Here is a 16,154-nt window from a genome sequence, read left to right as displayed (position 1 = left end):
GCTCCCCGACCTTCTATTATTTTTAAATTTTTCTTTTTGTATGGAAAATTTTAACATATACAAAAGAAAGTGGAAGAGTATTATGAACTCCCTTGGACCAATCAACCAATGAAGCAGTAACAACTCATGACTAGTCTTGTTTCATCTCTGTACTTTTCTAACAACTTTCCTTTTTTCTGTGTTATTCTTTAAGCAGAATCCTAACCTTCATATCACTTCCTCCACAAATATTTCACAGTGTGTCTTTAGTAGATACATCTATTCTGGTTGTGTCAGAATGGATATTTGGGGTTGGGGGTTCAGAAAGTGGGGTATGGTCAGGATTATTCTCCAGAAGTTTGTTGAGTGTCTTTCATTCAGACAGCTTGGCAACCTTTGTTAGCTGAATGTGGATCATTTATATGTGAAGTTCCCCCACTTGAAGAATAGTATATTTTCAGCTGTTCTAAGCAACCTTTGAGCTAATAAATCCCATAGATTTATACATTCGTGCTGTGTAAAGTATTTGTCCTCGAGTTACTTTTTATAACTTTAGAAGATGACCTACAGTTTGCAGTTAAGTGTAAAAAGTCTTATTCTCATTTGAGAAAATAAAACCTGAAAATAGTCTATTGTAGATTTTTGTTGATAGTGATTTTACAACTTTTTCTAATATATACAACAACATAACTTTGCAAACTTTTTTTCCTAATTCTAATTTGGCATTGAAGAGTTATTTACATTAGTGAACTGAGAATTTGTTTATTGACATGTTTCCTAATGTTTTACTTGACTTTCAACTTTTTTCAGGTGTTGGCCAAACCTTTAAATCTTCAGGATCAAGGTCAACAAAATCTAGTAATGCAGGTCTTGAAACTGGTCCTCAACTGCCTTAACTTTGACTTCATTGGCAGTTCAGCAGACGAATCTGCCGATGATCTTTGCACAGTGCAGATTCCAACAACCTGGAGAACAAGTAAGAAGAAAGTTTAGTGTGAGGCATGGCAGAGTAAAAGGCACAGAATTAAGAAGTAGAGTTGCCACATGTGCAGTTATCTCTAGTTTTTGTTAGACAATCAAAAAATTCAGAAAGATTTGTAACACAAGATAGCTGCTGATACCCAGCAGTGAAATCTGTTTTCCCTAATTCATATTAAAGGAATTTCCATATTTTGATATTGGAAAATAGGAAAGATAGTTCTAGAGTTAGGGGGAAACAGGTTTGGGAAGGAAAATGAAGAGTTCTGTTTTGAAATGTTCAGATAAAGTGGGAAAGGCTATAACACTCGGCAAGAGAAAACATAGTTTTCAGTGTTAGGAAGAGAATGAAATTAGAGTAACTGACTTAGCAGAGCAGAATTGCAACTTCCTCTCTTACAGAGAAGGATACCAAGAAAAAGCAAGGTGATCTGCCCTCACACATTGTAGAAAGATGATGGCACTAGGGTATTCCTGAAGTCAGAAGTGAAGAACAGGGCTGAAAGGGCTTGGTAAAAAGTCTGTATTCTGCACAAAGTCCCCAGGATCTTCTCTACCACCTGTGCAATGAGGTGACCACCTTTTCCCTTTTCTTCCCCTGTGTACTTCCCTCTTATCTCGCAAGAGCAGACCTTTTTTCCTTGAGAAATTAAATTGGATATTCAGGGATTTAGATACAGTAGAGAAACACTACAGATTTTGTGAAAACTTCTAATATGGAAGTTCTGTTTTGAACTGTTTTAATAAAAACAAACACTTAAAAGAGACCTGGTATTCTTGGTATCATGGTGAATACATGAACTAACAAATGTAATAAAATTGCACAGACTACACACACACACACACACACACACACACACACACCCATATATACATACATGAGTACATGTAAAAATGGGAAATATGAATAAGATTGATGAATTGTATCAATGTGATTTCCTGATTGTAATACTGTACTGTAGTTTTGCAAGAACTTGCCTTTGGAGGAAGCTGAATAAAGTGCTCATGGAGTCTCTCTGTATTGTTTCTTGCAAATGCAGATGCATCTATAATTACCCCAAAAAGTTTTTGTTATTTTTTTCAAAAGGAGAGTTTAGTAGAAACAAAGTAAAGAGTAAGAGTGAACTTTAGAAAAGTATAGTTAATATCCCCAGGGAGATAAGAAAAGGGAACACATCCCTGAAACAAAAATAGGATATTGTTTTAAAAAGGCAAGTTCAGAAAATGTCCCAAGTATAAAAGACAGCTGCCAAAATAAAACATTTAGTAAAAGAGTTGGAAGGTAAAGTTAAGGAAATATCGCAGACAGTAGAGCAAAAAAGAAAACAGAGATTTGATAGGAGAAAAGAAAAATACAAGAATATTAGAGCATGAAACTAGGAGATCTGGCACCTGTTAGGAGTTTAAGAAAGAGGATAGGGGGGAAAAAACCCAGAAGAAAATTTGCAAACAGATAATATCAAAAAAAGTTCTCAGCACTGAGACATAAATTTTCAGATTGACAGGTCCCATCAAGTACCTATCATCATGAATGAAAAAAATAAATGCTAAGCTTCACAATTATAATCATATGGGAATAATGATGATAAAAAGATCCTAAAATCTAACAGAGATGAAAAATAAGTTACTTACAAAGGATTGGGGTTAAGAATGATAATAGACTCCTCACTATTAGCACTGGAAGCTAGAAGACAATGGAGTAATCTCCCCAGACTTCTGAAGGGAAATAATTTTCAAACTAGACTGAAATGTAGAACTAAGACATTTTCAGACATGCACATCCTCCTGGAATTTATCCCTTATGTATATGCTCTCTGAAAGTTACTTGATATACAAACCAAGAATGTGGAAGGTAAGGGGTTTGTGAAAAAGGAGCTTTAACACAAGATGACAATGAACAGACATAAAAAGAAGATAATTGTTTAACAAATTTAGAAACAACCAGTCCCAAGTTGAAGGCTTTAGGAGGTAGGGTAGGGGTGGGAATGGAAATTATAGGTTATTTGATGCTATTGATCATGTGGAAAATAGCATAAAGAACATTTTACAAATTGGTTGAGCATTTGGAAGGAATTAGTGACAGATCTACAACTAATCGCAGAAAAGATGCTATGATTAAATCCAGAGAGTGTTAGAAATATAATATAATTATAGGGTACTCCTTGGCTCAGTTGCTAACATTATATAGCCATAATAAATGTAAACACTTAGAATTGATTTAATCCCAAATAGTTAATAATACTGGATGGTTGTTGAGAGAGGACAGATTGTGGTATGGGCTAAAGCCTCATCCGTTGTAACAGGAATTTATTTGATAGTTTAAGTAAAACAAATAAATATTCATATAGCATGTTATTTGGAAATATGTATGTAAGTGTAGATAAGAGTTGAAAGGTACTTAGAATGGGGTAAGGTATAGCTGTTTTTTATTATACACTTTTTAATATTCTTTTTGATACTGTTTGCATTTTTAAACATTTATATTACTTTAATACAAATGAAAATAGTGAGAAGATTCTCCCAGTAAGAACTGTAGATGCTTCATAAAAATAAGCAGCATTTTAGCTAATTGGTTTCTATCTCTGTATCATTTCATCTTTCAAAGGAAAATAGCTAGGAACTAAAAGGAATTAAAAAGGTATTAAGCCTAACTGGAAAGAGTGGTCACATGCAGAGGTCTTGGAGTTCTCATTTGTGTGATAAAGTCTTACTGATTACGTTAAGAATTGAAGTAACGCTATAAGAAAATAATTTTTTTTCAGTTTTCCTGGAACCAGAAACATTGGATCTTTTCTTCAATTTGTATCATTCACTTCCACCACTACTATCTCAATTAGTAAGTAAAACTCACTCATTATTTCATTAAAAAGTATCTATGATCTTTATCGAATGGTAGTATATATTTGTTGTAAAAATTTACATTCTTGATTGGGTTTACCTCTCAAGAAATTCTTACGTCTCCTGGGATTTATATTACTTAAGCTGTTTGTCCAATTCTGTGTATAGTCACCAGTGCATTCCATTTGATGGGTGAACCCAGAACCTCTGACTCTTGATTTAGCTCCTGCCCAGATCCAAGAAAACCTGTCAGCCTCTAAGTGTACCTTACTTTCTACCCAGTCCCCCGTCCCTTCTTCTGGGCCTCAGTCCAGTAGTTGGCCATACCATCTGTTACCTTCCCTATTCCTCCCCTCTCTCTAACTCTTCTTCAACCGTCCATGCCCTAGGCTTGCCAGGCAGCCCCCATCAGTTATCTCTGAGTGAGAAACAAAGGGGATCTGCTCATGTGATTTTGTGTCCATCACTCCAATTCATTTATTTTTTGAATTAAATTCTATCATGTACTTTAAAAATCTTAAAACTCTTTGGTTATAAAGTAACTTTGAGACTGTGAACCTGTCTTTGTGGAATCTACAACAGAGACCAGGCAAGACTGAAAAAAAAAAAAAAAGGAAAAAGTTGTCAGTTTAATATCTAAGCTTATAGATGTAAAGTTGGGGGATTCTGAAATTGCCATTTCATGAATAAAGACACTACAGACTTAAAGTGCAAATCAGTGGTGTATTTGTTTAAATCTGTTATTGCCTAGAAGGGAGGAATAGACTTACAAAAATACTCTGCCTCTTTTTTTTTTTTTTTTAAACTTGTCTGCTCTCCCATCTAGAGTTTAAAGATTGTGGTTTTTAAACTGGGTTCCACAGGACACTCATGTTTCCAGATGGTGCCACAGAGTTTCAGGCTTCTGTCTTTTAACCAGAATAGTTTTGTTTTTAGTTGTTTAAAAACCATGGTTTCATGTATAATTATGTTTTGGAATAAAACAAGCTACTGGTGCTTAAAAAATTAAGTGGGGAACAACTGCTTTAAAAGAAAGTAACTAGCATTTATTGGTCATGACCTACTATAAGGTGCTTATCTCACCTCATCCTCAGAGCGGCCCTGCAGGGTAAGTGTTATTATCCTCACAATGTTGACAAGGAAACAGACCCATACTGGCTTAAAGGAATTTCTTTAGGGCAGCAAACTAAATAATGAAGCTGAGATTCAAACCTAGGTATTTTTGGCCCCCAGACCCTGAGTATTGTTTTGTTTTGTTTTGTTTTGTTTTGTTTTGTTTTGAGAGAGAGAGAGAGAGAGAGAGGCAGAGAGAGAGAGAGGAAGGGAGAGAATCTTAAGTAGGCTCCATGTCCAACATGGAGCCCAACGCAGGGCCTGATCCCACGACTGTGTGATCGTGACCTAAGCTGAAAACAAGAGTAGGACGCTCAACTGACTGAACAACCCAGGAGCCCCACCCCGGATATTTTTGATACACTAGTGGTTCCCAAACCTTCTACACATCAAAATTGCCTGAGGAGTTTTTGGTTTTTTATTTGTTTAAAACAGTAAGGACTGTGGCCAACTAGAGAACATCTAAAAAGGCCATCCTCTGATTCTTGTCCATGTTCTCACCTTTGTTAGGAGAGCCAGACATTAAGTAAAGTCTCTTAATTGAAATATTTAAATATTTAGCCACTAATTCTATTTTTTTTGTTTTATAAAGTGGGCAAACAAACATATGTGGACCAAAACAAAACTTATGAGGGCCGTTTGGCCTGAAAAGTTGCCAGTTTTCGGCCACTCACTTAATGATCAAACAGGCTTCAAATGGTTTTCAGTAGTAGAATTAAGAACCCAAGTAGTAAGATCGTCTGGTAAAGTATTAACTTTTGGAAGATAACTAGACCATTGGTATTTTTTTTGGAATTTTTGTAGAATATCTGATATTTCCAGCAGTATTCTCCAAATTGTGTCTCAAGATATTAATGGATGGTATGGGTAAGATGTACCATCACCAAATAAATTTGGGATATGCTGGATTAAGTAAAGTTACACCAAGTTACACTGAAGTAAAGTTCCCCCACTTACAGGATACCACAGTACAGAATGTACAGTATTTCTTAAACATACTCTACCACAAAACCATATTTTAATTTTGGTAGAACACCTGTTTTATTGGTTCATGAACAGAGGTGGGCATAAGAAGCAACTGGGAGCCTTTTGAGTATGTCCAAGTTGCTCTGGCATACATATATGACAATATATTAAAAGAGAACACAGACAAATAGAAATTTTAGTGGTGGAGTTAAAGGGTTATGGGTAGTGATGGTGATTGATGATGTGTAGCTTTCAGGGTTCCTAGATTCTATAATGCTTTTGTATCACAAAAATTAAAAAATATTTTTTATGTAAAGACTCGTGCTCCTTACATGTGGCCATAGTTACTTTTAAAATTGAAATGAATTTTGTTGTTCCTATTTTTAGGCACTTTCATGTTTAGTTCAGTTTGCTTCTACAAGAAGGTCCTTATTTAGCAGTCCTGAACGTGCCAAGTACCTTGGTAATTTAATTAAGGGAGTAAAAAGGATACTTGAAAACCCTCAGGTATTTATGAAGTAATTTAATTAATACTTAGTATATAGAAATACAGTTTTTCTGCTGAAAGGTGTGTAATAAACTCATGATTTGATTATGATTCTGGAAGAAACATGAACTGTCATATCCATCTTCCCTTGATCTCATTTATAGTAGAAATGGACAGTTTTTAAAAATGGATGCTTTCCTGATACACTTCTGTGTTCTTTTTTATTTTTTTCCATTTTTTTAGGTGAATAAGAATAGAAGGTATATATCTTATTATGCTTCTGCTTTACACCATTGTACTGCATTTCTTTGCTTGCTTGTACTTCTTAAATTACTAAAGTAATTAATTCGGAGTTATATCTACCTTCTGAAGACTTAATATAAATCTGAATGTTAATATTGGAGTAAGTGGCTTTAAATTTTGAAATTATGTCTTTTTGCCCTCTTGTGGACAAATAAGAGTTTGTAGATTTAAAAACCTTTCCTATACATTAACTGCAATGTTCATTTCAGAGAATTGCAAAACCATTATTAATTAGTGATTTTGACTGCCTCGATAACATGTTTTGTTTTGCTTTTTATTTTGTCTTTGGTTTAACATATGGATTTTAAAATGTTAAATAATTTAAGGAGATTTATCTGTCTCTTAGTTACTAATAACTTTTGAGAGGACATATAGTATCTGTACATAAAGAAAATTTGCTTGCTAGCTAAGGAGCAATTGATTTTGTATGTCATTCTCAGGAGTATTTTAGTATTTTAGGTGTTATGCTATTATTTTATTTTTTCAATGATAGCGGAATTAAGAAATTTACATGTTTTGTTGATAGGTGGGATTTTACTAATGTATGTAAAAATTTTTAGTTGTTTAACTCACTGTCATCAATTAGTATGTGAAAGATAATGTGGTAATATCAGATAATTGCTTTAATTGGTTTTCCAGCCTCCTCATGTTCATGTTTCATGTCTGTAAAAGTTGGCTTGAGTATTATATTATTTTAGAATTACAATCATGTAGTAAAAGATCTATTAGTATCTTTTTGTAATTTGTCCTTAATAATTAGATACTGTTTTATATTTTCTTGGAGCTCATATGAATGAAATTTCTTAGAAAATCTTTGAGTATTAAACATATACTCTTTGAAGTCTCTGTCATGCCAGCTACAATGCAAACAAAATGTTCAAACTTTTATAAAGATAACACTGGTGTCCTATCCTCAAGGAGCTCTCACAGACAACTGGGGGGCCTCTTTCTTGGTCTTCCTTTTTAACCTTTCCTTCTCTGAGGTTACCTCTGTGTCTTATAGTACTTCTGTTAGACTTTCTGCCCTATGTTGTAATAATTGTTTTAAATGACTTTACTTAGGGACAAGGAGTTGCTTGAGGGCTCAATGCCTATAGGTACTCAATAAATATTTATTGAATTAAAAGAAATTTCTGTTGTGTATGCACAAATACCATTTAAGTTCATCAGTTGGTATTGCTCTTTTCCAGGGTTTCAAGAACCCATTCTTAATTTTCATCTTAAATATTTTTCAAGTCTTCTACTGACTTGTGTTTAAGCCACAGTACACATACACGTGCACACACACAGACATGTACACACACATGCAAATTTTTTCTGTAATACACTGGGTTCCTAAACATGATTTAGTCATCACAGAGGAAAGCTTTTTCCAGATCCTCTACTTTGGATTCCTTATTTTAATCATTGATGCCAACATTAAATCCAACAGGAATCATTTGTTTTCTTTCATTAATGATGTACTCAGGTGACACAAAGTACCATATGTACCCATGAAAACTCGAAGACTTAATAAAATACTCTTGGAATTTTAGTGATAAGTCATTAGCTTGGTTTGTTTTTAAGTATTTTAAAAAGCCTTTCTTTTTGTCTCATAATTTAGGGTTTGTCTGATCCAGGTAATTATCATGAATTTTGCCGATTTTTGGCTCGTTTAAAGACAAATTATCAGCTGGGAGAATTAGTTATGGTGAAGGAATATCCTGAAGTTATCAGATTGATTGCTAACTTTACCATTACTAGCCTGCAGGTAAATAAAAACATATAATTGATGTTAAACAGTAGATACTTTTTAGAACAATTTCTTGGTAAGATTTGGTGGGGACTTTTAACATTTGTTAGAGTGCTTTGCTAAAAATACTTATTCCAGGGTTTTAGGTGAAAGTTCATTGTAACATTTTATAATAAACATTTAGAGGCTATCTGAGTATCTACTAAAGAATGAGTTGAGAAGCTATAGTAAAATTTATGTGAAGAAATAAAAGACATTTTTTAAAGATTTTTTTTGGAAAATTCTTTTTATAAGTTGGGGGGAAGCTTTAAAACCACATTTTCCACATGATATGAACTCTGAAAAATATTCATGGAAAGATTAGAAGGAAGCACACCAACTTTTAATAGTGATCACCCTTGGGTGGTAGAATGAGAGATTATTGGTTTCTTCTTTATGCTTTTTTGCATTTATTTACAAAATTTGCTATGTTAATGATGATTGGTTATATGATCAGAATAAAAGTTAATTTTAAAGTCTGTGTTTAGTAATTTTGTTTAGAAAATCTGTGTTTAGTAATTCTGTCTTATTAATTCTTAATTCTAAGAAGATATGTCATTTTAAATAACGTTTGCTTTATTTCTTTGTAGCATTGGGAATTTGCTCCCAACAGTGTTCATTATTTATTAACTCTGTGGCAAAGGATGGTAGCATCAGTTCCTTTTGTGAAATCAACTGAGCCCCACTTATTAGACACTTACGCACCAGAAATCACGAAGGCCTTTATCACTTCTCGCTTGGAATCTGTTGCCATAGTTGTGAGGTATTGAAAACTAAATGTTTCTGTTGTATTTTTATCTTTTGCATCTTAGAATTTAAAAAATTTGAGGTATAATTTACCTAGTGTAAAATCACCCTTTTTACTGAATAGGTCTATGAGTTCTGACACGTGCATATAGTTGTATAACTACCATTACAGTCAAGATAGAGACTAGTTTCATCACACCAGAAAGTTCTTTTGTGTCCCTTATAGTCAGTCCTTTCTCCACCCTCAGACTCTGGCACTTACTTATTTGTTCTGTTTTCCTATAGTTTTTGCCTTTTTAGAATGCTGTATAGATATAATATATAGGCTTTTAGTTCAGCTTCTTTCACTTGACATAATGCATTTGAGATTCCTCCATGTTGCATCAGGAGTTCTTAAAATTTATTGCTGAATGGTATTTCATTTCCTGGATATATCAGTTTGTTTATCCATTCACTCGTTGATGGACATTTGGGTTGTTTCCATTTTTGTCAATTATGAATAAAACAGCTGTAAACATTGCTGTGCAGGTTTTTGTGTGAACATAAGTTTTTATTTCTCTTGGGTAAATGTGTAGGTGGCAGATTTCTGGGTTGTATGGTGAGTGTATGTTTTACTTTATAAGAAACTGCCAAACTGTTTTGCAAAGTGGCATTCCCACCAGCAATGTATGAGAGACCTAATTGCCCTTTATTCTCATCGGCACTTGATATTGTCAGTTTTTTTTTAAATTTTAGTCATTCTAATAGGTGTGTAGTGGTACCTCATTTGGGGTTTAATTTGCATTCTCTTAATGACCAATATTATTTACCATTTGTATATATTATTTGGTAAAGCACCTGTTAAATTTGTTGCCCTTTTTTAAAATTGGGTTGTTTATTATATTGAGATTTAAGAGGTCTATATATGAGATCACAAATCTTTTTATTGTATGTGTTTTGTAAATATTATCTTTTAATCCATAGTTTGCCTTTTCATTTCCTTCACAGTCTTTCAAAGAAGTTTTAGAGTTAAGTGAAGTTCAATTCGTCTTTTATTTTTTCTTTTACAAGTTTTATAGTTTTAGAATTTACATTTACTTCTGTGATCCATTTCGAGTTAATTTTTATATGAGATAGCTTGAAGTTATTTTTTGTTTTTTGTTTTTTTTTATGGGTGACCAATTATCCCAGCATCATTTGTGGAGAAGACTATCTCTTCTTTCTGTGCTTTCTGGGCTCTGTTCTCATTAATCTATATATTTTTCCTTCTGCCAATACCCTGTCTTGAATACAGTAGCCCTATAAGCTTTGAAATCAGGTAGTGTGAGTCTTTTACCTTGGTTTCCCCTTTTCAGTTGTTTTGGTTTTTTACTTCCTTTGCTTTCCCATGTAAACTTTAGGATTATCTTGTATCTATAAAAAATCTTGCTGAGATTTTGATTAGGATTGCTTTAAATTTGTAGATTAACCTGGGGGAAGAATTGATACCTCGGCAGTATCAGGTCTTTCAGTCAATAATCATGTTTATCTTTTAATTTATTTAGCTCTTTTGTGATTTCTTTGCTTAGTGTTGTGTTGTATTAAGCCTTCAACTTTTATATATGTTTAATTAGGTTTAATGAATTAGATTTTTTTCTGATTTCTTTGGAACATGCAGTTTTTTAAATGTCAAGTTCCAATTGTTCATTGCTAGTATTTAGTAATGTGGTTGAGTTTTGTATATTGACCCTGTTATGCTAGGAACTCGGTAAACTCATCTGTAAGTAATCGTAGCTTGTTTTATGGTTTCTTTGGGATTTTTCATGTGTACAATCATGTCGTCTTCGAACATAGGTATTTTATCTCTTACTTTCCAATCCATTTGTCTTCTTTTTCTTTATCCAAAATGGAATTTTTGTTTAACATAAAGTTTATTTGTAGTGAATAGAAGCTTATCACATTTAAAAAATGTATATCACATCCTAATGTTGGCTGTGAACTTGTTCTTATATATTTGCAGAGATAATTTAGATGATCCACTGGATGACACTGCTACTGTGTTTCAGCAGCTGGAACAGTTGTGCACTGTCAGCAGATGTGAATATGAAAAGACGTGCACTCTTCTTGTACAGTTGTTTGACCAAAATGCGCAGAATTACCAAAAGCTTCTTCATTCAGCTTCTGGGATAACTGTGGACATGGCAATTCAGGAAGGTCAGTAAACTTTGTATGACTATATATGGTATTATGTTGAATTTTAAGTAGCTTCATTAATCACTTTAATACTTTTACTGCAAATTATTTTTATGTATTTCCCCCAATTCCTCGTCCTCTAATAAGCCATTAATTTTGTTAGCCTTCTGGGTATTTTGGTTGCCTGGTGGTTAATTTTCAGTTCTCATTTATAAGATACATGGGAAGTATTTCTCTGGAATCGGTATCAAGGAAAGCTGATAATGGTATTTGAGTAGAGTTCATTAACTTGTAACTATCTTTTAACTAATCATGTTTTCTTCTTTGCTGTAGTTGACTGCAAATTCAAAGCCCAATTTCATCCAATAAAAAATTGTATGAGACCTCATTATGGTTTTGTATTTGTGTATTATCCTTCACTATGGCTTTAGTTTACTATTACATTTGAATCCTCACTTACCTCATTATTTTTCTTTAATGCTTTATTGAAGGAGGGTTTATTTATTTCTGAATGTCCCTTTAAATCCTTTCAGGAACATTGCAGGGAATAAAATTAAATAAATATATTTTTCACATTTTTAAAAAATGAAATGAATATGAGAATGGAACTGACTTTATCCATTTCTAAAAGAAGACACTTTAATTATGGTTCCATAATGTTTTTTCTTTTATGTTTTTTTCCTTTTATTGTTTCGGGAAGTGAGTGGTAAGGGATGATAGACTCCGTGATTTCCTATCTAAACTCTTTTCAAAACATTGTTTAAAAGATTATATTTTACTTTTATATAATGTCTTAAAATGTCTTTTATTATCTGTTTTTGTTTTTGTGTTTGGAGTCACACATAAAAGAACTGCTGACGGGCTACATAGTGGAGTAGTTAACCTCTACTTCAAATAATCTCTTATTAAGATCTCATTATTTATAAATTAAATTAAGGAGCAATATTTTTGCAGCATTTTAGTCTTTTCATGGTTGATTTCTTCCTTCAGAGTTTTCAAAATTATTAAATATTAAATACGTACAAAAGGCTGTGTATATATATTGAGACATGGTGACTAGCAATAACAAACAGCATCACACAGCGTAAAGAATAGGTCAGTATCAGTATCTTTGTTGTTCCCATTGTTTCTCTGTCCAAATCTATCCTTTCTTCCAGCAGAAAATACTTGGAATCTTGAATTTTGCATGTATCAATTAGTGCCTTTTGTTATTCATAGTAGTACTGCGTGTGTGTGTGTGTGTGTGTGTGTGTGTGTGTATGGGTGTATACAGACACACATATATATATATTCTGGAAATAATTCATGGTTTTGCAAATTTCTGAACCTTATAAAACTGTATACAATGAAACTGCATTCTACAACTTACTTTATTTTTTTCCCTCAGTATTGCATTTATGAGGGTTTGTGTTGATGCTATGGCTGTAGTTCCTTGATTTGCACTGCCCCTGTTCTGTTGTTTGAATATACCAAATTTATTTATGCATTTTCTTGTCAGTGGATATTTGTATTTTTTCTGCTTTTTGCTAATGGAATGAGTGCAGCTGTGTAAAGATTGTTATGTATATCCATTACATAGTTTCAGTAGAATGATGCCAAACTCGTTTACAGAGTGATTTTCTACTTTAGTACCCACCCACCCTCACATAGATCTTTGCCAACACCTCATAATGTTAGACTTAAAATTTTTACCAGACTAGTTCAGGTAATATACCTCATGGGTATTTTAGGTTTTTTCTCATAATTAATGAAGTTTAGTATTGTTTTATGTTTGTTGACTGGTATTTGTGTCATTATCAATGACATATATTTATGATTTTTGTTCAGTTTTCTACTCACCATTTGGATTATTAGTTTATCTTTTACTGATTGAATTCTTTTTGTGTTTTTGATGCTAACCCTTTAGTGATTTGAATTGTAAATATTGTCCCCAAGTTTGTGATCTGCCTTTACATGTCACTTTAATGTATCTATTCTCTTAGTTATTTTTCATATCAAACTTTATTTTAATTAAATCACCTAATCTTTTTAAAGAGGTACTATGTCCCCATTATCCAGAAAAAATAAATTAAAATGTGTTTCTGTTTCAGTTCTATGATCTGTCCTCTTGTTCTTCACTCTATGTAGCAATTTTTACTAGTTTTGCGTATATTTTCAAAGTTTCTGCATGCATATACAAACAACTATGAATTTATAAATTCTTATCCCTCTTTATTTACTTAGGATGTGGTATACACCCTTAGTGTTCTACTCTTGCTTTTTCTTTCATTTAATAGTGTACTTTATAGCTATTTTCAAATTTAGAGAATGCTTATTTTTTATAGATGCATAATATTTTATTCTTACTGTATCATTATTTAATCATTCTTTCTACCATTGAAAGTCATTAGAATTATTTTTCATCTCCAGCTATTAAAATTAATGCCATATAGATTAACCATGTATATATGTCATTTTACGTGTATACAAGTATATATAGAAGATAAATTCCCAGAGTAGAATTACTACTGGCTAAAAGGGTAAATATTTATAACTTTTATAGATATTGCCAAATTACTTTTGGAAAGGACTATGTCAATTTACTTGTCCACCAGCTAGCTATCTATGGGAGTGTTTCCATATTGCCTTCACAGGATAATTTTACCAGGCTTTTGAATTCTTAGCAATTCTATAGGTGAAAAATGGTTTCTTAGTATAATTTAATATTCTCATATCAGTTAGGCATTAAGTTTATTTAAGACTATTTAGTCTTGTTTTTCTGTAATGACATGTTAATTTCTTTGCTGTTTTTTGGGTGTTGGTCCTTTTCTCATTGATTTTTTTTTTTTTTTTTTTTTAATTTTTTTTTTTTCAACGTTTATTTATTTTTGGGACAGAGAGAGACAGAGCATGAACGGGGGAGGGGCAGAGAGAGAGGGAGACACAGAATTGGAAACAGGCTCCAGGCTCTGAGCCATCAGCCCAGAGCCCGACGCAGGGCTCGAACTCACGGACCGCGAGATCGTGACCTGGCTGAAGTCGGACGCTTAACCGACTGCGCCACCCAGGCGCCCCTCATTGATTTTTTTTTTTATAAGAGCTCTTTGTATTTTAGAAAAATGAGCTCCTTGTCTGTGGTAAGAGTTGCACATATCTTTTTCTTTTCTTTCTTTCTTTCTTTCTTTCTTTCTTTCTTTCTTTCTTTCTTTCTTTCTTTTTTTGAGTGTACTGTTTGATGAATTTAACAGTTATTCATAGCCATGTAACTATCACCACATTCAAAATAGAATGTCCTTCACTCCAAATAATTTCCTCATGCTCTTTGATCCCTTTCCCTGACTCTTGACATGAGAACCACTGGTTTCTGTAATTGTGGTTTGTCTCTTTTAAATTTTTGCATAAATGGAAACATACAGTAAGTAGTCTTTTGTGGTTGACTTTGCATAGCATAATGTTTTTGACATTCAGATATATTGTGTATATTAATATTTTGTTTCTTTTTATTGCTGCATAGTATTCCATAGTATAGTTCCATCTATAAAACTATAGTCTATCCACTGTGTGATGGGCATTTGAGTTCCACTTTCAATTGGGAGGCTATTATGAATAATGGTGATATGAACATTTGCAGACAAGTCTTTGTGTGTTTTTAAATTTTTATTTCTCTTGGGTAAATACCTAAGACAGATTGCTGGGTCATATGAGAAATGTATGTTTAATATTATAGGATACTACTGGGGTGCCTGGGTGGCTCAGTCGGTTGAGTGTCCGACTTCGGCTCAGGTCATGATCACGCAGTTCGTGAGTTCAAGCCTCGCATCGGGCTCTGTGCTGACAACTCAGAGCCTGGAACCTACTTCAGATTCTGTGTCTCCCTCTCTCTGCCCCTTCCCCGCTCATGCTATAGCTGTCAAAAATGAATAAATGTTAAAAAAATATATATAGGATACTACTATATTGTTTTACAAAGTACCATTTTCCATTCTCATTATTTTCTCTACATCTGCATCATGATTTGATAGTGTCTTCTTAACCTTAGCCATTCTGCTGGGTATCTAAAAGTGTATCATTGTGGTTATAATTTGCATGTCCCTAATACTTAACAGTGGTGTGCTTTTTGGCCATTCATATATCTTTTCTTGTGCACTATTTGTTCACCTTTTTTGTCTATTTTTATTTTTATTTTTATTTTTTTTTTTTTTTTATGAAATTTATTGACAAATTGGTTTCCATACAACACCCAGTGCTCATCCCAAAAGGTGCCCTCCTCAATACCCATCACCCACCCTCCCCTCCCTCCCACCCTCCATCAACCCTCAGTTCTCGGTTTTTAACAGTCTCTTATGCTTTGGCTGTCTCCCACTCTAACCTCTTTTTTTTTTTTTTTTCCTTCCCCTCCCCCATGGGTTCCTGGTAAGTTTCTCAGGATCCACATAAGAGTGAAACCATATGGTATCTGTCTTTCTCTGTATGGCTTATTTCACTTAGCATCACACTCTCCAGTTCCATCCACGTTGCTACAAAAGGCCATATTTCATTTTTTCTCATTGCCACGTAATATTCCATTGTGTATATAAACCACAATTTCTTTATCCATTCATCAGTTGATGGACATTTAGGCTCTTTCCATAATTTGGCTATTGTTGAGAGTGCTGCTATGAACATTGGGGTACAAGTGGCCCTATGCATCAGTACTCCTGTATCCCTTGGATAAATTCCTAGCAGTGCTATTGCTGGGTCATAGGGTAGGTCTATTTTTAATTTTCTGAGGAACCTCCACACTGCTTTCCAGAGTGGCTGCACCAATTTGCATTCCCACCAACAGTGCAAGAGGGTTCCCGT

The 16,154-nt window shown here is 33.5% G+C and overlaps 1 protein-coding gene across 6 annotated transcripts in view; it reads left to right on the top strand.

Moving 5' to 3' along the window:
• RANBP17 (RAN binding protein 17) overlaps window positions 1-16,154 on the top strand; it is a 339,120-nt gene that overhangs the window by 29,849 nt on the left and 293,117 nt on the right. For 5 of the 6 annotated variants that reach the window (XR_007148529.1, XM_047841836.1, XM_047841964.1 and 2 more), the window contains exons 7-12: window positions 790-955; window positions 3,720-3,793; window positions 6,262-6,381; window positions 8,268-8,414; window positions 9,026-9,198; window positions 11,161-11,354. Coding sequence is in view for 5 of the 6 variants with exons in the window: in XM_047841836.1 (XP_047697792.1) it covers window positions 790-955; window positions 3,720-3,793; window positions 6,262-6,381; window positions 8,268-8,414; window positions 9,026-9,198; window positions 11,161-11,354 (874 nt within the window). In the remaining variant the exon portion in view is untranslated. The remainder of the gene's footprint in view (window positions 1-789; window positions 956-3,719; window positions 3,794-6,261; window positions 6,382-8,267; window positions 8,415-9,025; window positions 9,199-11,160; window positions 11,355-16,154) is intronic. The other variant, XM_047842084.1, reaches the window with a different exon arrangement.

This window comes from Prionailurus viverrinus, chromosome A1 (assembly GCF_022837055.1).
Source record: "Prionailurus viverrinus isolate Anna chromosome A1, UM_Priviv_1.0, whole genome shotgun sequence".
NCBI lineage: Eukaryota > Metazoa > Chordata > Mammalia > Carnivora > Felidae > Prionailurus > Prionailurus viverrinus.
This window is presented reverse-complemented; position numbering and strand designations above follow the sequence as displayed.